Genomic DNA, 26,176 nt, shown 5'->3' with positions numbered 1-26,176 from the left:
CCCGGCCAAGGCGCCGGGTCCGTACCGGGTGCAGTGTGGCCGCGTCGCCGTGGAGATGGCGCGGCACGTGCGGTGACGGTGCTCGCGCCCCGAGGGTCCTAGCCTTGCGCCCCGCATTCCAGGGCGAGCATGGAGCGCCCGGAGCCCGAGCTGATCCGGCAGAGCTGGCGGGCGGTGAGCCGCAGCCCGCTGGAACATGGCACCGTCCTGTTCGCCAGGTGAGGGCGGCCCGGGCGCCCCCGGGGTGCGGGTGGAGGGGTGCCTCCCCAGGAACGGGTTCGAGGAAGCTGAGGCGGCGCCAGAGGAGGAAACACTGGCCCGCTGCCTTGGCGCTGCGGCGCCTCCAGATGTGCGCCAGAGGAACGAGGCACCGCGACGGGCGGCGCAGCCTTACTGCTCTTCCCCCAGCGGTGGCGCGCCTTCCGAGCCAGCGCCGCACGACCCGCTCCCAACCGGGCTGTCCGGGCTCCGGCCAGGGTCGGATCAGGCCAGGGTCCGCTCCGGCGGGTCTCCTTACACTGGGGCCAGCAGACACGTCTCTGCGCTGTGCCCCATCCCCAGCTCTGTGCCTCTTGGGTGCTTTTTTCTTGCGTGGTGACTGCAGGGGTGCCCACCTCTGTCAGTACGGGGGAAACTGGGGTGATCCAAGGGCCTATGTGGGCGCCTGGCAGGCAGGGCACAGCGTCTGGGCCCCAGGACTGTGTACTTCCAGCAACCAGCAGAAGGACAAATCTTTCAGAAGAAAGGGCCAGAAAAGGACCAGAGAACCACCAGGGAAGGCATGACAGATGCCCAATCTCACCGCCGGAGAGAGGGGTAAGGCAGTGTGCAGACCCCAAAGGGGAAGGAGAGGCCAGTCTTCAACTTCAGCTTGAGGGTGTCTAGGTAACCCCTTTGCCATCACCAAAGAGGCAATGATCCCTCACCAGGGTTTTTCAGAAGCCTTGACTCCCTCAGCCAGCCCAGAACTTCTGAGGAGGCTTTTACAAAACCTTCCCCCTAAAGAAAAGGGAATGAATTTGCAGAGTTACACAAAACCCCATGACCCCCAGATGTGGCTGAGAGCTTCTGTTTGTGCCTCCCAGCTTTCCCCAAACCCACTGTTTTCTCAGGCACCCTCTGTGGCTCTGTTACTCACAAGCTGTGTGACCTTAGGCAAAGTTCTTAACCTCTCTGGGCTTCTGTTTCCTCCTCTATAAAACTGGGATAACAGTTACACCCACTGCTTAGGAGTGTGAGAAATACATGTTAATCATGCGTAAATTACTCAATGCTCAGTAAGTGTAAGAAGTTCTAAATGCTGTTATCATCACTGGCCCATGCCCTCTCAGACATGATGAGATTGGGAGGTTCTGACCCAGAGCGGGAGGGAGGGAGGTAGAGAGAGAGAGAGAAGCCATACTGTAACTCCAGTCTTCCTGTTCGAGGACCCCTTCCTATCTGAGTCCACGTCCCTCAACAGTTTATGGAGGTGCTATTATGTGCCAGGCTTTATGAGAGGCCTGTGGATACATTGTTTTTTCCAGGTTGCAGAAGATATGAGAGAGCGGAGAGAGGGGTACCAGCAAAACTGGCAAACGGGTGCATGCCAGGTTGGAGGGTGTGCTATAGTTTACAGCCTCAGCACTGCACACCCTCCCTGCTGCTGGGCAACCAGGGCTCACTGGGGCTGCAGGGGCAGCACCCCATGGCTGACACCGGGCCTCCCGCAACAGGCTGTTTGACCTGGAGCCAGACCTGCTGCCCCTCTTTCAGTACAACTGCCGCCAGTTCTCCAGCCCAGAGGACTGCCTCTCTTCCCCTGAGTTCCTGGACCACATCAGGAAGGTGAGGGGCAGGTGGAGCCTTCCTGGGAGAGAATGAAGAGCTTGGAATGGGGAAATCACTTTCGTTTCCTGCCCCAGGCCTGGTCTTACCCATTGCCTTCTGCTCCCTCGTATCAGGGCATCTGCCACTTTTCCTCTGCGTTGAGCTGGGCAGAGTCTGGGGCACAAGAGTCAGCCTTCTCCCCTGCTCTGTGCTCAGCCAGCTGCTCCCAGCTCTGCCATTGCCCTTGGTCTTGTCCCCTGGCTCCTGTAGGTGGCATTGGCGCTGATCCATCAGAGGCCGTCTGCCTGTGAAAACCAAGCTGGGGTTTTCTTAGAGGCTCAGACTCTCATAGGGCCTCAGTGTCCCCTCATCTCAGGAGAACAACACTGTCCAACTGATGTGTTTATGGCTTTGAGCCCCTCAGAGGAGAGAGGCTTCTTTCATGGTATAACATTAGTAGTTTGGCCATCACACATTTAGCACCTACTGTATGCATTCACAGGCTGCCCTCTGTCTCTGATCCTGGAAAACTGAGGTCTTCCTCCTGGTTGAGACCCCCAGGTTCTGGACTCTGGTTGTGAGCAGGGGTTGGGGGTTGCTATGGCCTCTTTTCACCACTTCCTTTGTCTTGGCAGGTGATGCTCGTGATTGACGCCGCGGTGACCAATGTGGAGGACCTATCCTCGCTGGAGGAGTACCTTGCCAGCCTGGGCAGGAAGCACCGGGCAGTGGGTGTGAAGCTCAGCTCCTTCTCGGTGGGTAAAGGGACTCTTCCTCTCTCCAGACCTCCTGGCCTGAGGCCACCACTCTCTTCCAGGCCTCCCCTGTATACCTGTTTACCCTCCCCACTCCCATACCCTCAGATAACTGGGAGTGGGGCCTGCATTGTTACTTACTTGCTGTGTGACCCCAGCACTACCTTGACCTCTCTGAGCCTCTGATTTTTCTTCTTGTATGATTTCTCTTAGAGTCATGGAAAGTAAAGGAGTCTTTGGGATTAGCTGGTCTGCTCAGTTTTATATTGCTGTGTATAAAACCATCCCTGAACAAACTGGCTTACAACAACAATTTCTGATTTCTCATCTGTTCCATGTGGTGTGGCTGGAGTCACGTGCACACTGCATTCAGCTGGGAGCTCATTTGGGGCTGGAATGCCTGTCATCCTCTGGGATCTTGCTCCCTGTGGCCTCTTATCACTCTGTAGTGTAGCTGAGCTTCTTTACAGAGTAGCAGCTCAGTTCCAAAAGGGAGTGTTCCAAGAGGATAAGCCCTGGCGTGCAGGTGCTTTTCCAACCTCCGCCTACATCACTCTTGCTAATGTCCCATTGGACAAAACCAGTCACATGGATGAGCCCAGTGTTGAGGCAGAGGGGCCCTCCTCAAGGGTGTGAATCCTTGTGGTGTGATTCACTGGGGATCACTGACCTGACAGCCAGCCACCCAGTCCAATCACCTTGCCAGATGTAAGTACCTTGAGGAAGGGACTGAGTTTGTCTTGTGTTCTCTCTATCCTGAGCACTAGTACAGTGTTTAGTTTTTAGTACTTATTCAATAAATCTTTGTGGAATTAGTAAACTGTACTTTATAATTAATAATAAAAAGTGAGAGCCACTATTATTGTTGAAGACTTACTTTGTATAGATGCTGTGCCAAGAGCTTTTAATAGATGACCTCATTTAATCATTCCAACAATATGAAGAGTTGGAATTTTTACTTTCTGTGTTTTACTGATAAAGCAACTGAGGCCCAGCGAGGATGCTAAACTTGCTAAAGGTCACACAGCTTATAAGTAGTAGAGTCAGAAAGTGAATTCAGATCCATCTGGTTATAGAGCCTGGGCTCTTTAACATCATGATTGCTGCCTTGCACAGGAGGAAACTGGGGACAAAGACTTGGCTTGGTTGGGTGTCCCTGGCAATGCCTCCACCCAACTCATGGGGTGGTTGCAAGGCTGGGAGTGGAATGAAATGCTTTGTTCACTTTAAAGCCCCATCTTTAAGGGGAAAGGGTGGGGCACAATATGGTACCCAAAGATCGGGGCAGAATTCTGCTCAGGAAGCAGGAGAAGAAAGGCCCAGGAGCCTACTTACCAGCCCTGGGCCTTGGTTTTTTCACCTGTGGAATGAGGCGATGCCTTCCTGCCTTTGGGAGTGACAGGTGTCCTTTGCCTCTACAGACGGTGGGTGAGTCGCTGCTCTACATGCTGGAGAAGTGCCTGGGCCCTGCCTTCACACCTGCCATGCGGGCTGCCTGGAGCCAGCTCTATGGGGCTGTGGTACAGGCCATGAGTCGAGGCTGGGATGGCGAGTAAGAGATGACTCTGCCCAGCGGCCTTCCCCTGGCGGCCCCTGACTGTCCGTGTCTATCTTTTGATCTGTGTCCACTGTAGCCCAGGCTCCCCCAGGCCTTCCTGCCCTGTGGTCCTTGTCCCCTTGGCCATACCAGAGAGGTGATGGAGCAGGGCTGGGTCTCTGCCCCCCTCACCCCCAGCTGCCCAATTTCCCCTCTGGCATCCCTTCTTCCTCCAGGAGGAGGAGCCATGTTTTGGTGGCAGAGGTGGCATCGGGCCCGGGATGGGGGGCTTGTTCAGAGGAAATAGGCTCTTCTGTCGTCTTCCCATCCCAGTGAGCCTGGGCCAGGTGGGGACAGCGGAGGGGGAAGAATGGGATGGCTGAGCTGCAGGCACCTTCCCAGCTTGCCTGCCTTCAGTGCTTTTTCTCTCCCAGGGATGTTTGCTTTTCACAAGGAAAGGAGAGGGACAGCTTAGGCCTTCATGGTGAAATCACAGGCAGCAGGATCAGGTGACCAGGAGACCTGCTGAGGAAGGGGGAGGTGGCTCTGTGATGGGGCTCATTGGGTCTCGGGGGCCCACTCAGATGCCACCTGACAGTTTTTCTTTTGCAGTGTGTGGTGGGAGTTCCCCTATCGTTGCTCTGGAGGAAACCTAGCCAGCCAGGGAGGGGCGGGGCTGCGAAAGGGCAAGGAAGGAGGGGGAGCTTCATTGCCAGAGAGACCCGAGGCCCAGTGGCTCTTCCTCCAGCAGGCCCAGAGTCTCATCCTCCACCCCGACGCTTTCTGCCTCTGCCCACACCGATTGCGGGTCCATAGTTCCCTGTATTTAATATCCGGCGTGTGCCTATGCTTATGTGGGTGGATAGAAGAGAAAGCAGCAGGAGAGGCCCCCTCCCCTTACCCTGAGCTGCCTCCATGTTCATCTTTTGCTGCCTACTGTGGTTGTATAAACTCATGCGGAATAAACCTGTTCTGTGTGCCTCTCTGACCCTCCGAGACTGGTCTTTTCTTGGGTGTTGGCTTGTGGCCAGATGAAGCTGCAGGGTGGTGGATGTAGGGCAGGATGGGAGGATGGGATCAAGAGAGTTAAGGCCAGAGTGGATGGAAAAGAGAAGGATGTGGTGTTGATGGAGCCGGGGGTCTGTGGTGGAAACTGGTTGGCAGGGCACACAACTGGACTACATCTCCCAGCCTCCTTTGCATTAGGTGGAGCATGTGACTGGGTTCTGGCCAATGGAATGAGTGAACATGTGTGCCACTTCCAGACCTGCCCTCCCACCCGGCAAACTCTTGCATGCTCCTTTGTGCTCTGTTATCCTTCCACTAGCTTGATGCAGCCCTTACAGTGACCTTGAGGGCCATGTGTTGAACATGGCAGAGCCAGTAGGTGGAAGGAGCCTGGGTCCTTGAATCACTGCCCGGAGGAAAGTGCCTACTAATCAGAAGTGCCTGTTGGGGTCTGAGACTTCTCAAGCATGTAAAGCAGGGGCTTACCCATTCTGAATTTTACAGAAAAGAGACATAAACTTCTATAGTGTTTGTGCCATTATACATTTGGGGGTTGGTTTGTTACCATACATACCTGCACTAGCCAGAGTCTGAAGCAGCTCACTGGTCAGGAGTCTGGGAACCCACCTCCTGGTGGACAAGGTGAGGCCAGGGATTGAATGCCTTAGGTGCCAGAACAGCAGCAAACAGTGCCAAATCTGGCAGGGTTTCTGAGGAGAGCTTCTAGATCCTCCGTGGAGGGGTAGGTGCCAATCCCATGGCGGGCTATTTAAGGAGATTAAATTTGTTAAACCAGGAGTGTACATTGGAGTTGAAGAGCATGTATGAGTGCATGTGTGAGTGTGTGTGTGAGTGTGTGTATGTATGAGGGTGTGTGTGAGTGTGTGTGTGGTCAGGAAGAGCAGGCAGACAAAGGTAGAGAGATAGCCCGGGGTGTGGGGAGCGAGTGGCATTAAGAGTGGGCTTCATCGGAGCAGGCCTGGGGTTAACTCCCATGAGCTCCTGGCCACCAAGGTGTAGGGCCCTGGGTCTGGGCTGTGAATGGCTGAAGGGGCTGGACCCAGGCCAGCTACCCTCACCCCGAGGTCCAGTTTTTCCAGCCAAGACCAACGTCACCGCAGCAGAGCCTCCCTAGCTCCAGCTGCGGCCTCATTTTTGTTAAGCTCAGAGGGCCAGGCCTGCCAGGCTGTGTGACTGCAGACACTGGGTCTGGAGCATGTAGGAGTGCTTTTCCCACTGGGGCATCAAAAGTATTTTTTTCTTGAGCCCCACACCAGAATAACCTGGGGGGAATTTGTAAAAGAGAGGTGTATGGGCCCATCCCAGAAATTTTGGCTGTTGAGGGACTGGGCCTGGATGTTGGGATTGTTTAAAATCTCCCAGGAGACTCCGATTTGCAGCTGGGATGGAGACCCCAGCACTTGAAGCTTGAGAGATGCTAGGCTGCTGGTTGTCAAGGCCAAGGGACCTCAGATGTTCAGAAAACAGTCTTTGTTGAGAAAACCGGTGAACTGTCTTCCCACAAGCCAGGCTTTGCCAGGCCTCCCTGGGGCCTTTACGGAGCAAACCTGGAGTCGGCCAGCATGGACCATCCCCAGCATGAGGGCTTTGGGACAGGAGCAGGGAGCCACCCCAAGCTTGGCCTCCAGGTAGAGCCTCTTGGAGCCCAGGGCCCTTCTGCTTTCTCCTCAGTCCTGTAGAGCCCAGCCCAGCACTCATTCTGGTGCGCCAATGATCCATCCAGCTGGCCTCCTGGACCCCCCTGGCACCAGGCCTCCCTCTTGTCCTGTCCCCTAGTCCCACCATTTCTCACTCCTCCACCCCCTACCCTGACTCCTGGTCCCAGCTGCAGGACACAGCCCCTCCCACCAGGCCAGGGTGGTCTTCCTACTCCTCTCCCTATGGGAGAACCCCTTGTGGATTTCATCCCACTTGGGAAATAATTGCTTTGAGAGGAGGGGGTGAAGGGGATGGGCCCCGGCCCCATGCCCAGGCTCACACCATGGTGGCTTTGAACCCATGTCCACAGGTGGACTATGAAAGCTTGAGAAGAGGATCTGGCGAGGGGGACTGGGGAGCATCCCTTAGGCATTGTGCCCGAGACTGTCCTCTGTCCTCACAGGGAGCAGTGGGGGAGGAAGCCCCTCCCACCTCCCCAGCTTGTTCCGTCTCTGCAGATGAATCAGCTCTATTCAGTAATGAGGCAGAGCAGTCAACCTTCTCTCCTGCTTTCAGGATGAGGTGACCAGCCCAGGGTCATCGAACTGGCGAGAGCAAGGACCGGAACCTCAGTCTCCTAGGCCAGGACATGTCCCCCAAGGGAAAGGAATTTTTTTCTCCCTTGTCATGGCTGCGACAGTAGACATAACTACCCTTTGCTAGAGCATTTTCTTATCTCATTCAAGCCTGACCTGGCCACGCCACACACCCTACCTACAAAGCCCAGCCTCTCTTCGACCTCCCCCTGCCCTCACACTGCTGGCTAAGGCTGGTGCAGACCCGGGCTCTGCCCACCGCTCCTTCTGGGGGCTTCCACCTGAAGTCTTCGTCTTGTTGAGTCCAGCTGCTAATCTGGCCAATGGCTGGCTCTCGGGGTCCAGCACTAACCCCAGGGCTTCTGCTGCCCAGGGGAGGCTGCCCCAATGGCTCCCGGGTAGCTCACAGACCAGAAAGTTCTCCCCTACTGCTCAGGGAGCTCTCAGAGCATCCACAGCGGAGAGGAGGCAGATTCACTTCCTGTTTCTCCAGCAGACCAGGAAGCACTTTCCAGGCCTTCCCCTGTGAGTACAGGGGCCAGGGAGGGCCTCAGGGGTCAGGGATCCCAGAAGGGCAGCTCTGGCCCCAGGGGTCAGAGTCACAAAGCTGGTGCGGTCCTTCAGGCTGGCCCATCAGAGAGCTCTGGGTCCTTCTGGTGGAGGGAAGGCCCAGCTGGGCTGGTCCAGAGGCAGAGGCACAGGCCAAGAGAGGTTGGGAGGACCTGTTTATTCAAGGCACGGTCATAGCGTTAATAACAAGAAGGTTCGGCGTTCTGGCACATTCCTTTAGTTGTGGTGGCCAAGGGAAGTCCACACCCCCCACCAGGGTCCCCAGAGGATGCAATGCTGCTGATAGGCACTTTGCTTCCAGAAGCGTCTGAGGAAGAGGCAGGCAGGCATGGAGCTGCTCTAGGCCCAGGGAGGGGCACTTCTCAGAGGTTCTAGACAATACCGGGTCCCGGGAGGCAGCTCCCTCCAGGGAGGATCGGGTCTGAGAGGCTTTGGGGGATAGATGGGGCAGGGGCAGCTGGGAAGTGGGCGGTGGGGTAGGGATGGATGGTGGTAGGTAGGCCAATAGATGGGAGCAGATGGGAGGGGTGTTCCTTGGGGAGGGCCTGGATGTGGCTTGTAAGGTGCCAAAGCACGCCCACACCCCAAGCATGTGGGAGATCGTGGCTGTGGCTATGCTGTGCTGGTTGCTCTGGGTCTCCAGGAAGAACCAAGAGGTGAGTGGACTCAGGAACTTTCCCAACATCCTCACCGCCTTCTCTCAAGACCAGATTGCACTTGACCCAGATTCAGAGGGGGAAGTTCTAGCCATGCTGCCACGTCATCTGCCGGGACCCTTTCCATGTGTAGTTCCCACAGGCTGCCAGTGGGCAGGGGGAAGAGAGGGGCAGAGAGGCCAAAGCAGCAGGGAGAGTCCAGCAGGGCTGTGGAGCCTGAGGGCAGGTACCAGCAAGGAGTGCCAAGCGAAGGGGAGCCCTCAGGCCAACTTCCGGCAGGACTCCCCTTGCCACACACCTGGGGGTCGGACAGGGCCTGGAGCCGGCCACCTCCCCATGGTGGGCAGAGCTCCCTGCTGGGGTCCTGACCACTCTGCTCTGGAAAGGACCCTTCCTCTTATTGGCTGGTGAAAGGCTCCGGGGAGGAGGCCCAGGGGGGCTTGGGTTTATGAGGGACCAGCTGCATTTAATTTCCTTCTTATTCCTACCTGGACAAGGACAGACTGTCTCCTCCCCAGCTGACCCAGGCTCTCTGGGAGGATCCTTCAAGCAAGAGTCTGGGTTGAGCTCTCAGGGGAGAGCAATGGTTGCCTCTAGAGTGCTATTTCTCCTCTGGGGTCAAGCTTGGAGCTTCTGGAGCCAAGTGTGGGAAAGGGTGGAGCAGCAGGTGATCTGAGCTCACTCACGTGCCTGGGAGCCAGTGGGAAACACCCAGGTGAGGTGAACCTTGGTGCCCACCTTGCGTAGGTCGGCTGCAGGGACCCAGACCTTTGGAGGGAGCTCAGGAGAGCTCTAGAGAATGCAGACCCCATTTGACTTGGCTCATTCTCATCCACCAAGGCCCTAACAAGCCCTTCTCTATGTCTTCCCCAATGGCTCTCTGGTGGTCCTGATGGGGCCTATCCCCAGAGGCCAAGGCCTGTACCACACTGCCTGCGGCAATGGTGCCAGGTGTCACCAGTGTTGTGATGTGACTTTGGCTCCTCTGGGCCTCGGGTGGTGGCAGCCCTGGGAGGGCAGCCTTACTCTGCCTGTCCGTGGAGGACACGGCCCCTACCCCACCCCACTCCCTGCAGGGTATCTGCAGTGTTTGAGCTAAGATCACACGGAAGGCCACTTGACTGCTCTTCAGTCCAAGGTAGAGGGTGGCCCCAAGAGGAGACAGCCTCCTACTTGGAGGCCAGGGGAAGGTCAGTGCCTTCAGTTTGCAGCATGGGCTTCTCACCCTAGGCTGCTGCCCACTTCGGTCATGCTGGGGGCCTAGACACTCAGATGGGTATGAGGGAGGCAGCTCTCAGTGGCCACATCCTTGACCTTGGGGGTCCTCTCATTAGGCCGTGGGGCTTAGGGAGTTATATCTGGTTTCTCATCACTCAGTGTTTTGGGAGAAGATCCACCTCCATGAATTCTGCCTTTGCCCCTCCCATCTTGTACTAACCAGCCCTGGTTACCTTCATTAAAATGCATACAGGTCCCATTTAATGAGCCCCAGGTGACCATATCCTAGCTACTCTTACAGGAATAGAAAGGAGAAGGGTCTCTACTCTGCTGCTCCTGGGGACATGTGATGAGGGGCAGAGAACAGGAAAGGGCTCAGTCACCTCCTCAGCTCTATGGTCTCAGCTGCCCCTCGCTGTGGTGGGTGCAGAAAGTCTCTTTACAGATCCCCATGCAGGGAAACATGGAGGAGGTGTCTTGTCGGTGAGGCCTAGCATACATACCTTTGCTTCCTCAGACGGCAGGGGAGGGATGGCTGGGGCTGGGGTTTGGGAGAGGGCATAAGAGCAGCAGCAGAAGCTCCTTGGGCAGGGCAGCTGGTGGAAGGGTGGCGAAGACCCCAGAGAGTCTTCAGTGGGCTTCTTCCTGCCTCTTCCCTCATGCACACCTTCTCCAACGTGACCCCAATAAAGTCCCCCAACCTTCAATCTCTGTGCTCAGGGGTCTAGCCACTGCTCCCGTGATGTGGTTCTTGCCTGTATCCTCCATCCCGTCCCAGGGTCCCTCTGCACTGCCCAGCATTTCCCGTTCTAGCTGGTCAGCAGGTCGGGGCCTCCACTTGGCTGACAGAGAGCCAGGGCTCCGACGAGGCCTTCCCAAAGTCTGCAGGAGGTAGTGGGGCGGTCTTAGTCGCCCTCCTGCCTCCCCCTGCTGGGCTCTCCCCTGGCCACCACTCCAGGCTGGAGTTGCCAGGTAGAGGCCTTGGGTTCCTGGTCAGTGGTACTGGCTCTGGCCCTCCAGTTCCAGCCCTTCCTGGAACTGGGCCGAGTCCAGCTCCCTCGCAAAGCCCCTCACACCACTCTGCTCTTCTCCCTCTTCTGGCTGTCTGTTCATGGTGCCGTAGGTGTGCCGGGCCGGGGAGGAGGCTGGGGTCAGGTTCATCTCCGGCTCTTGCAGCACGGTGGCCACATACAGCTGCTCGGGACAGAGAGGGGAGATGGTGTGAGGTTACATCTGGGGCAAGGCCCTGGACACACCCTTCCCCCTGATGCCCTACCCTCAGAGCTTCTGCCTGTCTAAGCCACGGCTCCTTCCTTCTTCCCCAGCAGCTGGGGTCCTGGCCATCCCCCCACCCAGTTGCTCTCGAACATTCAATGAGTATCTACGTGCTCCCCAGCTGGTTAGTGTGCGTCTCCTAACCCCTTGTCCACTGTTCCTTCAGTGCAGGTGCCATTCATTCTTGGCTCTAGGTCAGGCTGAACCCAGGGGGAGGTGACATGTGGCTCCCTGACGCCCGGGTCTGGAGAGACCCCCATTCCTGAGCTAGTGCGCTTTCTAATACAGCTTCAGAGGTGCGTCCACAACTCCCTCAGGCTGTGTCATTGGCTGGCTTGAGAATCAGGATTTGAAACCAGAACTGCTAGCTGAGGTCCTGGTCCTGTGACCTGTGACGTCCCGGCAGGTCCCAGGAAGGCCTGGGATGGCAGCAGAATAGAAAAACACAAGAAGTACTAGGGACAGAGCTGCTTGTCATCCTTTGAAATAACTTTTAAACCAACTCCTTATTTTGAAAATAGGTAATTATTGGATAGAATTACACCTTTCCTGTAGGAATTTATTTCAGTGAAACCAAACAGCCCTAGTCAATGAGGTAACACCTTTTCAACAGAAGAATTTAGATATTCTCATCAGGCCGAAGTCAACCCTATAGATGATTTTTGGTCACAGGGAAAATGGTAACTGAACAACAGAAGAAGCCAGCAATCATCCCCGAATCAGGGAGTCACCTCAGCATCATTAATGGAAATAAATGGGATTTATATACCTCCTGGTGTGACGCACAGCACTGCCTGCAACGTGTCCTAGCCCCTAGTGTTGAACGTGAATCTAGCAAGCCTTTGGATCTAATTTCTAGTTTTCAGGAAATACAGGGGCTAGTGTAGGCTGCTATAAGATATCATGGAGAAACAGCCAGAAAAGTCAGGCAGGTGGGTCATTCTGCAAGACTACCGGCTTGGTATCCCCAGCAAGTCATAAAACAGAGACAGTACTAAAATAAAAGGGACATGCACAGGTGCCGGATTAATCGAGCAGAGAGACTGGATTGGATCTTGGTTTGGACAAGCTGTAAAAGCTATTTCTGAAACACATAGGGCAATTTGAATGTGGACTGCATATTTGAAGAGGTAATAAAAATATATATATATGAAAAGACGGAGATCATTAATTAAAAACACACATTATAAAATAGTGTGCAGTATTATGCCATTTTAGAATATATATGTATATATCTGAAAGAATATACATTAAGGTATCAGTGGTCATCTCTGGGTAGTAGGAATATGGACATTTTATTTTCTTATTTTTGCTTATTTTTTTTCCTCATAATTATCTACAATGCTTATATACCACTGTTATAATAATGAAAGATTTAAAAAATCAATTTCAGTAATTAAAAAAAAAAAACCCTCAAACTGTAGACCATGACAGATCTGGTTCAAACTTTGTTCTGCCATTTCCTTGCTTAGTAGTACCTGAGGGTCTAGATTAATTCAGCCTCAGTTTCCCCTCTGAAAAATAAGGATAAAAACCTCTGTGGTGTGGGTGTATCATAAAGGTCAAGATTGAGAATGGTGGAGCATCTGGTTTGTGAGATTTCAATAAATGATTGTTGATAATATTCGAGAGAGGTCATCTTGGAAGGGCCCTAGGGAGATGCTATGTGAAGAGAGACCTTCCTGCTTTGAAACCTTAGTCACCTCTCTGGTCTGAAGCTCCTTCTCCTCTGTCACCTCCCAGAGATAATCTGTATGGTTTGTTTCAAAGTGAGAAAGACCCGCAGTTGTGCACACCCAGCCTAGGCACGTCCACCCACTGTTGGCATCTGCGCACTTTCACCCAGCTCTGCCGTGACTAGACGGCCTCCTCTCCCACCAGGCCTTGCTGCCCACCCTGCCTTTCCACCAGGCCCAACGCTGTCTGCGGTTCCCCAAATGCTCCAGATTCTCTCTTCCGGGCCTTTGTACAGGTTGATCCTCTTCCTCGAATGCTCTTCCCCCACACACTATTCCACCAAGTAACCACTACTCTCCCATTCCTGGAGTCGGACTAGATGTTCCCTCCTCTGGGAAGCCTTCCCGGAGTGCCCAGCCTGGCTGGTGCCCTTCTTCAGTGTTCCTCCAAGGCACCCTGGCATCAGGGCATGGGCCGACTTGGCACCCAGCTCAGTGCACGCATAGGTGGCCCAGTATCCACACTGGTGGCTGGGCTGTGGGCGTGTGCTCATGGCCCTCCAGGCTGAGCCATGGTGTGGGAGCCAACGCCCAGCCTGCTGGATGCTGCACTCTGAGTCTGGCCTTGTCTCTTCATAAGCTGAGGGGCTCACTCATCCTGCACGGCCCCTCTGCCTTACCATTCAGTGCAGAACTCCAATAGCTCGCTGCAGCTCTGTCTGCGCCACGCTGCCTGGCACCTGTGCCCTTGGAGGCAGCCTTCGGTCCTGAGGCCGAGCCCCAGCACGTCCCTGTGTCTACACGACTGAGCTCGCTGTGGCTGGGTTCGCCCTGACCTTTCTCTTCCTCTCTGAGTTCCTTCTATTGTATGTCGAGTAAATCCTGGATCTTCTATCTTTCCAGCTCTTCAGCCAGGGCCACGGCAGCAATTTGACCTGGGCCAAGTCCTGCTGCGTCAGAGGGGGGAGTCCGGGGACCCCCGTCTCCTCCCCAATACCCACGGCGGGTACTACCTGCTGGTGCCCCAACAAGGCCTCTGGAGTAGCCCACCCTGTAAGCACCCCCCTCCTGACCTGTCCCAGGGCGAAGGCACTGACTCACAAGGGAAGTTGGCGTGGAGGAGGTGCTGCTGGGCTCCAGGTCAAACACGGTCTCCATCTCCTCCTCGGGCTGCAGTGAGGGGAGGGACACGAAGGTCACAGGATGGGGGTGTCGCCCTTTGCTCTCGTCCTCCCCTCATCCAGAGAAGCCTGGACCCTGTACCTGGGCCTCTCGCTCCCCTTAAAGTCAATGCATCTTCTATTTTTCCAGACCTGCAGCCAGTTGTCAGGGCTGATGCCCAGGAGGACAGAGAAAGGGCTGGGATGCTGCGGAGATCCTTCTGGAATGTCCCATTCCCAAGGACCATAATGGGGGGAAGTAAGCAGAGTGGAGGTCGGGGTTCAAAGATGAGCCTGCCCTGACTCTAGGAGAAGCCTTCAACTCTATCTTCTTTCCTGCCAGAAAATCCCCCTCTACCTCTGTAATGAGACGAGATATCACCTTCTGTCTCTAGAGTGGACATTTGGGCAGCCAGATTCCAGGACATCACTGTATTGGGAAGACAGAGCCAGAGGTGTCATCTGCCCTGGTCCTTCACTAGCACGGGCTTGGGCCAGCAGATGGAAGAAGGGGCCAGGTGGAGAGGGCAGTGAGTGCTTGTGCCCAAGGGCCCCAGATATAGGGCCGCCAGAAGCAAGAAGATCCTCTTCCCAGAAGTTCCCTCTTCTGATTCAACAGGATGCTAATACTTTAAATCAACTTTCTTTCTTATATAAATTCATTTTAAAAGGAAACAATTCACAATTATAAATAGAAAACCTGTGTCAGTTGCCATAAGCAGAAGGTTAACTAGAAAAATAAATGTGTAACCATGAAAAAGAAAAAATAATGTTTCAGTCTACTGGAAATCATTCCAATACACCTCTGCAGTCACCTCACTTGGGGAAGTGCTGACCTAGAGCACACAGTTTTGTTGGCATGGGTTGGTTCCCTTCTCTAATAATTGGCTGGACCCCACTGGCAAAGAGCCAAAGGAGTCATGGGGCCCAGAGAGCCAGGTGTCCCCTCCAGACGGCCTCAAGTTCAATATCCTGAGATTCTTAAAAGTGAGAGGACTATCCCTTTTCCCCAGGTTATTATCCTTCACCACCCTCCCCCTTTACTCCTGCACTCCATCCTCTCTCTCAACCCTCTGTCCCTTGAAATGGTCCTATAGCTCAGTGGCTGGACAGGCTTACATCATAGGAGGGATGAGCCAGCAGCCTGTGGTTTGGAGGAGGTGTCAGAGGGGAGAAGAGGAGAGGACAGCTGTCTTCTAGATTTCCCTATCATAACTGAGGTGTGATTCTGGGGCCAGTGGAAGGATATTCACAGCACAGACACCCAGCACTGAGTTTGTACATCCCATCATCAGAGAGACTGGCAAGAACCTTTGTCATTGTGGTGCTATGGATGCCTCGGTCAGGAGGGTGTCCGAGAGCTATGCTCCCGGGGGGCCAGAGAGAACCAATAGAGGAAAGGCAGGGTGGGAACTCACCTCATAGTCAGATGCTCTCTGAAGCTTCCCCAGAAAAGTCCCAAAGCAGGCAATTATTATGGAAAGTATAACAGTGGAGAGGGAGAAGAAGGTGATGGCGTGGAGCGAACCTGCAAGAAGGAAAGGCGTGGGCTTGGTGCTTGAGGATCAGAGCTGAGGGCAGAGGTGTGCCAGCTGAGACACCGCCCAGGCTGACAAATGCCTGGGGCTTAGCTCAGCACCTCTGTTGGAGTTTGGAGCCTAGGGCAGAGACGTCCCTGTCCAATTCTCCTCTTAACAGCTAGATCAATGAGCCCGACACAGGGGCATCATCCCTCTGTGCCATTTGGCCAGTTTAGAATTTGGTATCTGGTGGAATCCATGAAAAAAATTAATTGGCTTAAATATCCACTTGAGTGCCCATTAAACACTTCCTCTTCCACATCAGTTACCTCTCCCATCACAGTCCCTGGAAAGTACCTTTGAGCTACTCATTTATGTCTTTGCCCCCAAAATACAATCTCAGACCCACACCTTTCCTTGTAAGCCCTGTGGATGTGAGTGTACTCAGTTACCTGTGCTAATGGCACAGAAAAGCAATTCAGAATTTAAAAGTCATCTACGTCTCATTTGAGGACGTTCGGTAACTTTTACCGCAGCAATTTCCTAATTATGTAAATATTAAAAATCAGTCGTTGCAGTTGGAAGTTACTGCAATGTTTACCATTGTGTTCCTATAAAAGCAAAAAAAAAAAAGGTAAACTTCAATATCCAACAATGGAGAACTGACTATAACTGACAGGATTTAATGCAGCCGTTAAAACTCATATGTTCAAACAGTATTTAAATAACACAGGAGATTGCTCAGAACATAATGGTCAGTGAAGAAACTCAGTCTGAATGGTATAAAATACCACAGTTTTGTAAAGTAACAGTCAACCAACAAAGCCCCTCCTGCTTTGTCCTGTCCCTCAAAACATATGCACAGAATGAGGTCTGGGAGCAACAGACATCAGGCTGTAGGCGAGATGATAGGTCATTCAAATTCTGATCTTTCCATTTTTTTTTCTATTTTTGATAATAAACATGTAGTACTTTATACTTAGGAAAAAAGCATTATCAAAAAGAATGAAGTCGCTAGGGCAAGGAAAAGCTAGGGGGATGGGAAATTGGGGGTGACGACAAATAACTGTGAGCTGACTGTTGACAGATGCCACTGTGAAGGCAGTAAGAAAACACAGACTTCCCCTTCTCCACGCCACTGAGAAGGTTAAGGTCAAGTGTCTTGAGAGAAGGCAAGTGTAGAGGGACGAAGGAGGATGGGGAGGTCAGCATGAGCCTCTTCTGAGACTGCCACCGGGGGCATGGGAGAGAGGGGAGAGAGAGGGGACTTCCAGGCTGTGGCCTGTGGGGACTCCCTCCATGAGGGTGTCTCTGAGCTTGCCCGGGCAGGGACAGCAGCTCTGCATAGTCAAGAGGAGGGGGAAAGCTGGCAGCTGGGGCAGACTCTGAATCCTCCTCCAGGTTTTTGGCAACCTGTAAGATCAGGCATCTTATAGGATTCCAGAGGGGATGTTATGGGAATTGATGGCTAATATTTTATTTCCTGCTGGACTTAAGTCGGAATGAAGGAATAGGATGGGGGGAGTGGTTTGCCCTGAGGGTTGTAAACCAAAATGTATATGATTTGGACCATGCTGGTCCTCCTCTTAGTGTCCAGGGTCTGCTAGGACTCTAACACAAGCCTCTGGGCCTAGAGGAGGCACTAGGCTTGGCCATGTTCCATGAGTAACACCTTGCTCCTCTCAGGTTTTTCTGTTCTAACAGAGTTGTTGTTGGCGGTGACGGAGCAGTGGGGAGCAGGCTGAGGCAGGATGGCCGGGCAGGCTTGGTACCTACCCAGTCGTAGGACGGAGAAGAAGAGCATCCAGAACAGGCCCAGGAGCGGCGCGAAGATGGCCTGCTGGACAGCGGCCGTGTGGATCTGCTCGTTGAGTTTGGTGGGCGCGTAGGAGTAGTACATGTTGTAGCGGTCGGTGATGTGCTTCATGCACAGGTAGAGAAGCCCTGGGGGGCCGGAAGACGGGGGCACGCTCAGCTGCTGCTTCCACGGTCAGGGCTGTGCCGTCCCAAGGCCCCCCAGGCCTGAGATGCCAGATTCAGTTCTGTCAGAGCTGCAAGGGCTGAGGGCTGTGGGAGCCCCGTGGTGCTGACCTCTGGGACCAGCAGCTGCCCTTGAGCCCTCAGAACCTCTCTTGCCAGTAGTGGGTAAACAGTCATTTGCTCAACAAACATCGTCTGTAAACAGCCATCCAACCTCAGCGCCCTGACTGGCTTGGCCCTGACCTGGCCCCTCCCAGCCCTTTGGACAGGTTGTCCCAGGACTCCTCTGGATCCAGGGGGGAGACTGATGCTGTGGGTGGGGCTTGACTCCCCCTCCCAGCCTGAGGGCGCGCAGCCCCAGGTGTGCCTCATGGATGACTCACCAAAAGGGACAATGATAGGGCAGGTGATGCTGTACGCCATTACCACGCTGAAGACGTTCAACATCCACGCGTACTCGCGCCCGTACTGGAAGTCCATGGCCTGGTTCTGGGGCAGAAGGCAGGGGTTGTCCTGAGATGACCTAGCCCACTTGGCTTAGCTGCTTCTGTGGGTCTTTGTCCAGCGCGGCATCTCCCCTTCCAACCCTGGTGTCCAGGAAGCACCCCGTGCCCCACCTCACTGCGCCTCCCACCTTAGATCCCCCCAGGCTTCTAACAGGCCCTCTTCCTGTTAGACCAACCACCCAAGGGCAACTCCGAGGGCTGTGCTCAGGAATGGGTCAGTCACTTACCATTCTGATGTGGACTCTCTCCGGCTCCGACCTGGAGAAGAAGAGGCGGGTGGTGTACAGTAAGAGTGACCCCAGGCGCAACAGCTCCATGCCTGTGCCAATCAAAGCTGCCGTGATCACGTAGTTGACAAAGAAGGCACCATTGTCTGGCAGGAACACACACCTGGGTGTGGGGGAGGGTGGAAGATAGCCGCAGAAGCCGAGGGAGAGGGAAAGGGCAGAGATATTGAGAGGGAAGAGGAGAGAGAGAAGAAAAGAGTAGTGAGGGAATGGGGATGGGGTGGAGGTAGAGATGGGGAGAGTAACTTTCATATACAGTCGTCCCTAGGTGTCCACAGGGGATTGGTTCCAGAACCCACTGTGGGTACCAAAATCCAGGGATGCTCAGGTCCCCTGTGTAAAATGGAGTATTTGCGTATTACCTACGCATCTCCTCCTATATACTCTAAATCATCTCTAGATTATCTATAATACCAAATACAATGTAAATACTATGTGAATAGTGACCTGCACACAAAAAATTCAAGTTCTGCTTTTGGGAACTTTCTGGAATTTTTTTCCTGAATATTTTTAATCCGCGATATGTCAAATCCAAAGATGTGGAACCCGTGGATACAGATGGCCGACTATTTAAATGTGCTCCCAGCCCAATTTAAGTTAAGGAGGACCCTTTTGAGGGATGGTGGTGGTCTACAGCAAGTGTGGATGCATCAGGAGATACATGCATGCGCTTGTGCTAAAGCAAGGGTGTTTGACCTGGGTCCACAGACCCTGGAGAGCCCATAAGTAGAATTTTAGGGGCCTGTGACCTTGAATATGGAGAAAATAGGGAAAAAACTTAAATCTTTGTTCTCACTAGCCTCTAACTGCAATTTAGCACTTCCTTCCTTTAAGAACATGGGCAGCACATCACAGCAGCCAAGGTCTGTCACCAGTTGAAATGAAGTATTTCCGTATCAAGTTGCTGGTCTCTCTTAACACCATTTGTGCTCATCATCACTTCAAAATGATGCTAGTTATTAGACAGCCTGCTAAATTAGACATGCTAAATTCACATGATCAAAATTCTCCTGTCTGCACACAGTGTTTGAGGTAGCTAGCTGGCCAACTTCAAGCAGGCATCATTCAGTCACCTGAATGGATGGCCACACTGCCTGTTCTCATGTGGGTGACCCAGGCATCTCTGTTGCTTTCCAGTGTCCCCATCTACATAATTCTGTCAGTTTCCTTGAAAAGAGAAATCTGTGAGCTCCCTGGATATATTTCAGAACTCCTTCAAAAGCTTTTCTTTCTCAAGGGCATCAAAGTTGAGTCATGAACTCACAATTCTTTTCTTTCTGTAAACACACTGTACTGAAGATAGTGACCTAGTCAAAGATGAACTCATTCATCTTGGGGAAAAAAATAATCAACTTGTTGCAATTACAGTTTAAATGTAGAAAGCTTGGAGAAGTCCAGTCCTTGTCCTATAAAGCAAGCTATGAAAGCTTGTGTGTTGTTTGCAACATTACATCTCTGAAAATTTGGACTTTGTAACCCTAAAAACAACCAAAAAACCTGAAATTGGCTGAATGCCCAACATGACCTGCATGTTGCCTTGTCAAAAATCCACTCCCCTGCCCTAATTAAGTATTTTTCTTCTAGCTAAGTAACATCAGCTTTCACACTGATGCCTTTAAAACAATAAAACATAACTTTTGCTTGCCTACATTTAGAATGCATTGTCCTATTATTAAATGTGTTAATAGAGGTCAGTATTACAAATTTGAATTTTAAACTATTTTGATAACTGTATTTCAGTGTAATTGGTTTTCATTATAACTCAGGTATTTTGTACATTTAAAGGCATCTACTCAGAGTCTATGTACAACTGGCGGAATCTGCGTAGGCTCTGTGGACTGTATCAGCATCAGTTTCCTGGCTGTGATATTGTACTATAGTTATACAAGATGTTACAGTCGGGGGACACTGGATGAACGGTACATAGGACATTTTTGGGGGGGAATTTTTTTGAATCCACAATTATTTCAAAAATTTCATTCAGAGAAGGAGTCCTTGGGCTTTACTGGATTTCCAAAGGGGTCCGTGGCATGGGAAATGTTAAGAGGCTGCCTAACGAGAGTGTTTGCGTGCGTTCACCTCTACCTGTATGAGCAAATAAGAGATACACATGTCCACCTGGTGTGAACCCACAGAAGCCCCAGTGTACCCCTGAAACATGCACTCTAGTACTCACTGGAACCTGATGGATGCCTGTTCCAGATAGTAGATGTCAAAGAGCCAGCGGAAGAAGACGTCCAAACTAAAAGCAAGAATAAGGCAGACCCCTCAGTTCATAAATCTATGAAGTAAGGCCTGGGGTTCAATTCCTCTTGGATTGGCTTCTCTCCTTCCAACCTTCCCTTGCTCAATCTCCAAAGACTCTCACATCTTACTTTTCCAGCTGGCCAATCCACACTGCCTCTCTTCCTTCTTAATGCTGGGCCACCTCTGCCCCTAACCCTCTGGCCTTTCAGCTTGAGGCCATCCTCTCCGGGAAAACTTCACCAGCCATTTCTCCCACAGTGTTCTCTCTCTCTTCTGAATTTCTACTGCACACTGGCCGCATTCTCCCCACCTCAGGCTGTAAGTTAGCTGGGAGATATGGCTTGTCTCCCCAGCTGGATGACAAACTCTTTGAGGGCAGAGTTTGTGGCTGGCAGCTTAGAGTTCACATGGTACCTGGCTCATGCCAGGCTCCTGCCAGGCTCCTGCCAGGCACTGGACTATCATTTGAGGAATGGGTTTGCAGCAACCACGGGGGGCCTATAGTTATCTTGGAGGTTCCAACTCTAGGGTGAGCCTGGCTGAAGAGAGGAAGGATAATTGGAGGTGACGTACCTGGTCAGTCCCATAGAGGGCAGGATGACTACCATGAACACCAGAAATATGTAGCACTTGTGCACTATGATCAGATTCTGACTTGACCTAGAAGGAAACAAAGAGAGGTATGTTAAGAACGAAATGCCTAACTACAGAATGGAGAGAGAGAGACGGTTACCTGGTCTAGAAAATGGTTTGATAGTGTATACCAATGCCATTTCCATGGAGCACTGTGAGCTGTGCTTGGCTCGGAGCAGCAGGAAAGAACAGCATGATCAACTAGTGATGTCAGCCTTGGGCATAGGAAAGGGAGGGAGGGTACACATATGCCATATACTTGACATCTCTGTTAAAAGGACATTACCAATGATACTCCGAATCCTTGCAGAGTTTCAACCATCAACAGAAGCCCTGTTCTTGGCCAGAGGAAAGACCAGTAAGGACTGTTAGGACAAACTTCCTGGCTTACTGCCTGATAGGATAGTAGAAACTTGCGGTGCAGGAAATAACTTGAGACTCATGCAGCCTGCAGGCCAAAGCAGGTCCACTTGCCCCAGGGTATGGTAGAAATACTTTCTAACCAATTAGCTACCACTGTAGAACTATTAAGGCTAACAAATAGGAAATAGATTTTAATTGTTAAAATGTGGGCGCTGTGTGGGCTACATGGGTCTACAGTCAGACTGAGTGCATGGGCTCTTCTGCTGTGGCCTTAACAGCCCTCCTGACATTTTCCCAACAAGTCCCACTCTCCCTCTCAACCTGTGCCCTCGGCTTGGAATTCCTGGCACTGCCTCTCTCTGCCTATAGCTCCAGATCCTTAACGCATGGACGGAGGCAGAGCAAACAGCCCAAGGAGGGCTTGGTTTTGACTCCACACCCCAGATGTGGTGGTCCTATCTCAGCATCCCTGAGACCAAAGGCCTAGGGACAATCTGGTCCCCTCTTTCCAAATAATAAAAATAAATCTGTTAGTTTTTTGGGATGGTTTCTGGCATCAAAGCCATCCCATATTAATGTTGTTCCTTAGGCCAGACAGGATGTGAGTGCACCAAACTGGTGGGGTTGGGAAGCAGGGGAAGAAGCTAGTGCCAAGAGCAGGGCTAGGAGGGGAGGCCCCCAGCTCACCTGGTCCAGTGGGCTTCCAGGAAGGCGGAGAGGTAGACGATCAGAGGCATTATCACCGTAAAGGCCCAGAGCAACAGGGAGGGGAAGAACTGGGTCACGATTGGGCTCTGCAGGGGTGGAGCGGCAGAGGGCAGGGAGACATCAATGCACAAGAAGCATCCCCCATCCCTTTCCAGGCCTCCCCTGCCTTTTCCCACACCCCTGGCCTCTTCTCCAGCTCAGTCCCAGAGCAGGCCTGGTGTCCCTGAGGCTGTACAGTGGGTCTGGCTTTTCTGACCAGCCTTTCTGGTCAGGGGTCTGCCTGGCTGGGGCGGCCAGAGGCTGACACCCCAAGGTCAAGTGACATCCCCAAGGGGCATAGGTCTTCTACGCTGAGGTCCCTGGAGGGGTCACCTGGACTGCCCCTAGTGAGTCGGCCCCAAGGCTAGAGCCAGGTTTTGCTATCTCAGATCTCAGGGAGGAGACACTGCTTTTATTGTGATGCTGTGTGAGAAGAGGCGGAGAGGAGGAGGGCGTAGAGAAAGAATCCCCAGGGAGAGCTGTGGTCCCTTGCCGGGGGCCTACAGTGAAGTTGAAAAAAGAGGGCAAAAGTAAGCGGCAGCAGAAGCGCTCGGCTTGACTCTGTGTGTGGGGTGGGGGTTGCTGGAGCAGAGACAGGGATAACATGAAAAGAGGGGCCTTTAGGGTCGTTGCAACAGCCTTGAGGCTATGGAACTTGGGAATGGGCCAGTCCACTTCTTCTGAACACCTCTGTCTGTATGAGGCACCCCCTCACTTGGACAGCCCCTGCTGGGCCCAGCACTCCCAGCCTGGAGCGGGCGTGTCTGAAAGTGAAGGAAGTGAAGACAGGTCTGGAGGGCTTGCTCCTCTAGGAGGACCACCTTGGGACTTCAGTCTTCCCCAACCTCAATCCTAGTTTCAAACCAGGGACCCAAGCTCTGGGGAACTCGGGGAGAACAGAGCTGCCATGATTGCCACACCTTCTGCTGCATTTCTTGTACCTTTAGCTTGACCCAGTCTAGAGAAGCCCTCCAAGGCTACACTTGACTAGACTGCCCATCCCCCCACACTCACCCCAGAACTTGCCTGCAGCTCCCCAACTCTTCAGCCCCTAGTCCCTAAGATGGACAACGATCCATATTTATTCCTTTTTGAACCAAGGAAACTCTATGCCACCATTTACACTGCTGCCACTGCCACAATTGCATGGGCTCTGGAGTCACGTTCTAGTGGGCCCCCATCCCATCCTTGCCCAAGTTCTTCCTTCATTTCCCTGGGGCCCCCATGCCTGGCCCAAGCAGAGGAGGCACCTGCAGCTTCTCGATGGGGCGGGTGACGTTGTACATGTCGATGGTGTTGATGATGATGGCAGGCGTGGTGAGGAAGAAGAAGAGGAAGAAGAGGAAGGTGTTGATTGCGATAAAGCGGGCCCACCAATGGAAGCGGCGGACAGACAGGTGTTTCCTGGGGAGAGATGGAGGAGGGCGATGCACTCAGGACCCTGGGTCTCAGCCCTCAGACAGAGCCCACATGCTGTTTCCTGCACGCCAGCTGTGTACCAGGCTTCCCTGGTCTGATTCAGCCTCTTGGGCCCACACCTGCAAGCAACAGTCCTGGACCTTCCCTTCGGTCACAACATTTGTAAAAGCCCTGAATATATCCCATTGGTGAGCCAAAAAAAAAAAAAAGACCTGAATTCTGTCTGAAGGAAAAACCATTTCTCCAAAGGCTGAATGCCTTCTATGCTTGTGGTGGGGTGGTTTGGGGGTGGGCAGAGGCTGTGGTGCCCAGGAGAGGCATGGCCCGGGGGGGGGCCATATGTGGGCGATGAAGTGGGAGGACAGGTCCTGATTCCTTTCCCCTCCTATGGCCTTCCTCAGTCTCAGAGGAGCTCAAAGGAGAGGGGAGGGACAGAGGGGGCTTACCAAATAATGTCTTTGGGGTGTGGGGCAAGGGTGACCCTCCAGTGGTAGGATTTGACGATGGTGGTCACCGAGGACTGTTGAGGGGGCACACCACACTGGATGTACTTGTAATCCTCCTGGATGCTGCAGAGATGGGGGAGGAGACAGAGGTCTGGGGGTGAGGATGATGGGCTTGGGGGTCTCATGCCGGGGCCCAGAGCCACTGTGGCCATCCCACAGGTGGGGGCTCACCCGCTTCCTGGGAATTCTTGCAGCCTTGTATATGCCTCTCAGGACCTTAGAGGAAGGCAGTTCCTAAGGACTAGTCACTGGAGGAGAGGGGCATTAGAGAGAGGGACTGTCCAGGAAAAGAGGGGATCACATGGTTCTCAGTTAATGTCTTTCCCCCTTAACAGTACTGATGGCACAAAGACATGCTCTTTCTGTGAGGTTGATGGGGGAGGTACTAATTTCAGCCTCATGTTAACATCAGTAGCTACTAATTATTGAGTTCTACACAGTGCCTGACCCTGTGCTAACTGGTGATGAACATTATCCTAGTTGCACAGATTTCTGAAGTCACAACAAAATAGGGGCAGGCTATGGCCCTGGAGCCCCATCTTTGGTTTTCTAATTAACACTTCTGCTGTCACTAAGCCTAAGATCTCTACCAGGTGCCAATGTTTCAGAAAATAAACAGTGTTGTCACTTGTAAGTGACACACACACACTAAATGGAACACATATCCCTTCTTAACCCTCTCGGAGGTGGACAGGGACGATATCAGTGAAGAAATGTGACATATAAGAAATCTGAGAGTGTAAGCAACTTGCAAAATTGCACACAACTGTTTGTGACTAAATTCTAGGCTGTTCCACGGTTCCTTTATGGGGTTGGGTGGGTAAGGAAAAGGTGTTATGAATGATTGGGCTCCCTCAGGGAGAGGATGGCCCCATAATCCTCAAAAGACTGATTCTGGGGCTTCTATCTATTTGACCCAGTCCTAAAATTCCTTCCAGAACATTCTAGAGTGGACCTAATCCACTCCCTGTCAAGGTGAGGCTGCCAGAGACTAGGCAGAGGGGAGAGGAGGCTGTAAGGCTATGAATTAGGGGAGGCTTGCAGCAGGAGAATAGAAATGACAAGCAAGGCTTCTCTACCCTGACTCTCACTCGGGGTGAGGAGAGGAGTGATGTATAGTGACGGAGACAATAGGTATCATTCTTGTTAAGGCCTAGAAGAGGAACCAAGAAGTCAGTGGCTACTCTGACCATTTCTGTGCTGAAGGAAGGACATATGGGAGTGAGAAGCCCGGGCCTGGGCATCTCTGGAGACAAGTTGAGCCCGGCAGCTGGGGGAAGACAGATGGGGCCATGCTCTGGGAAGCAAGATGGCAGCTGCCATGCTCGTGAGGAGCATGGAGGGGTCAAGGGGAAGACAGAATATGGCAAACCAGAGGGAGGCTTTCTTTCCTCCAACCCTTGGCTGGAATGGGAGTGAAAGAAGAGTGGTTTCAGAGAAGCAGAGGCCCACTCTTGGGGCTGGGCTGGGCACAGAAGGCAGGTGGCCCCGGCACTCACTGATTCGTCATCCTGGAGTCCTGGAAGGTGACAAAGATCAGGTCCAGACGCTTCAGCCGAACACGGTTGAGCTCAGCGTTGAACTCATCAGTCAGCTGCTCCTCCAGCTCACTGTAATATTGCTCTGCATCTACCTGGGGTGAGATGTGGCCCTCAGAGCTGGAGCGGCAGAGTCCCAGGAAGCTCGCCTGGACGTGAGGCCTCTCTCCACTCAGGCGCCAGGCCCGAGGCCTTGGTTCCAACCCTGGCTCCCGTTGAAGCCTCTCAAAAGGCTCAGGACCCCAACTGGGCTCCAAGATCCCAGCTCTAAAACAGGAAGAGGCTATGACTCTGAAATTAGCTCCCTGCTCTTAGAGCTGGGCAAAGTGAGGCAGAGCTGGGTCAGGGGATGCTTTTGGACTTGGGGTGGACTCAAGAGGAGTGATAGAATGTGTCTGCAGCATTTTCAGGAACAGGGGTTATTCTTTTTCTGGACTGGCTAGAGTTCAGTCCTGCCCTGAGGCCTTCCTCTAGCTACAGTGATTGGGTGATAAGATTGAGCCCACTGCCT

The 26,176-nt window shown here is 52.9% G+C and overlaps 2 protein-coding genes across 5 annotated transcripts in view; one reads left to right on the top strand and one right to left on the bottom strand.

Annotated features, from left to right (window-relative positions):
* The first annotated feature begins 41 nt into the window (after positions 1-41).
* Positions 42-4,283, top strand: NGB (neuroglobin). The gene is made up of 4 exons (XM_006206106.4): positions 42-218; positions 1,716-1,827; positions 2,445-2,564; positions 3,986-4,283. The coding sequence occupies exons 1-4, from the start codon at positions 130-132 to the stop codon at positions 4,118-4,120; spliced, it is 456 nt and encodes a 151-aa protein (XP_006206168.1). The 5' UTR covers positions 42-129; the 3' UTR covers positions 4,121-4,283.
* A 3,791-nt stretch (positions 4,284-8,074) lies between these two features.
* TMEM63C (transmembrane protein 63C) overlaps positions 8,075-26,176 on the bottom strand; it is a 74,472-nt gene continuing 56,370 nt past the window's right edge. For 2 of the 4 annotated variants that reach the window (XM_072963480.1, XM_072963483.1), the window contains 13 exons: positions 25,627-25,760; positions 24,068-24,190; positions 23,453-23,606; positions 22,143-22,249; positions 21,033-21,119; positions 20,389-20,454; positions 18,153-18,315; positions 17,803-17,908; positions 17,216-17,383; positions 15,338-15,447; positions 13,861-13,929; positions 13,596-13,694; positions 8,075-11,002 (listed from right to left, as the gene is read on the bottom strand). In XM_072963480.1, coding sequence (XP_072819581.1) covers positions 10,802-11,002; positions 13,596-13,694; positions 13,861-13,929; positions 15,338-15,447; positions 17,216-17,383; positions 17,803-17,908; positions 18,153-18,315; positions 20,389-20,454; positions 21,033-21,119; positions 22,143-22,249; positions 23,453-23,606; positions 24,068-24,190; positions 25,627-25,760 — 1,587 coding nt within the window. In that variant the 3' untranslated portion in view covers positions 8,075-10,801. The remainder of the gene's footprint in view (positions 11,003-13,595; positions 13,695-13,860; positions 13,930-15,337; positions 15,448-17,215; positions 17,384-17,802; positions 17,909-18,152; positions 18,316-20,388; positions 20,455-21,032; positions 21,120-22,142; positions 22,250-23,452; positions 23,607-24,067; positions 24,191-25,626; positions 25,761-26,176) is intronic. The other 2 variants (XM_072963482.1, XM_072963481.1) reach the window with 2 other exon arrangements.

The sequence above is a fragment of the Vicugna pacos genome, chromosome 6, assembly GCF_048564905.1.
Source record: "Vicugna pacos chromosome 6, VicPac4, whole genome shotgun sequence".
Lineage (NCBI taxonomy): Eukaryota > Metazoa > Chordata > Mammalia > Artiodactyla > Camelidae > Vicugna > Vicugna pacos.
This window is presented reverse-complemented; position numbering and strand designations above follow the sequence as displayed.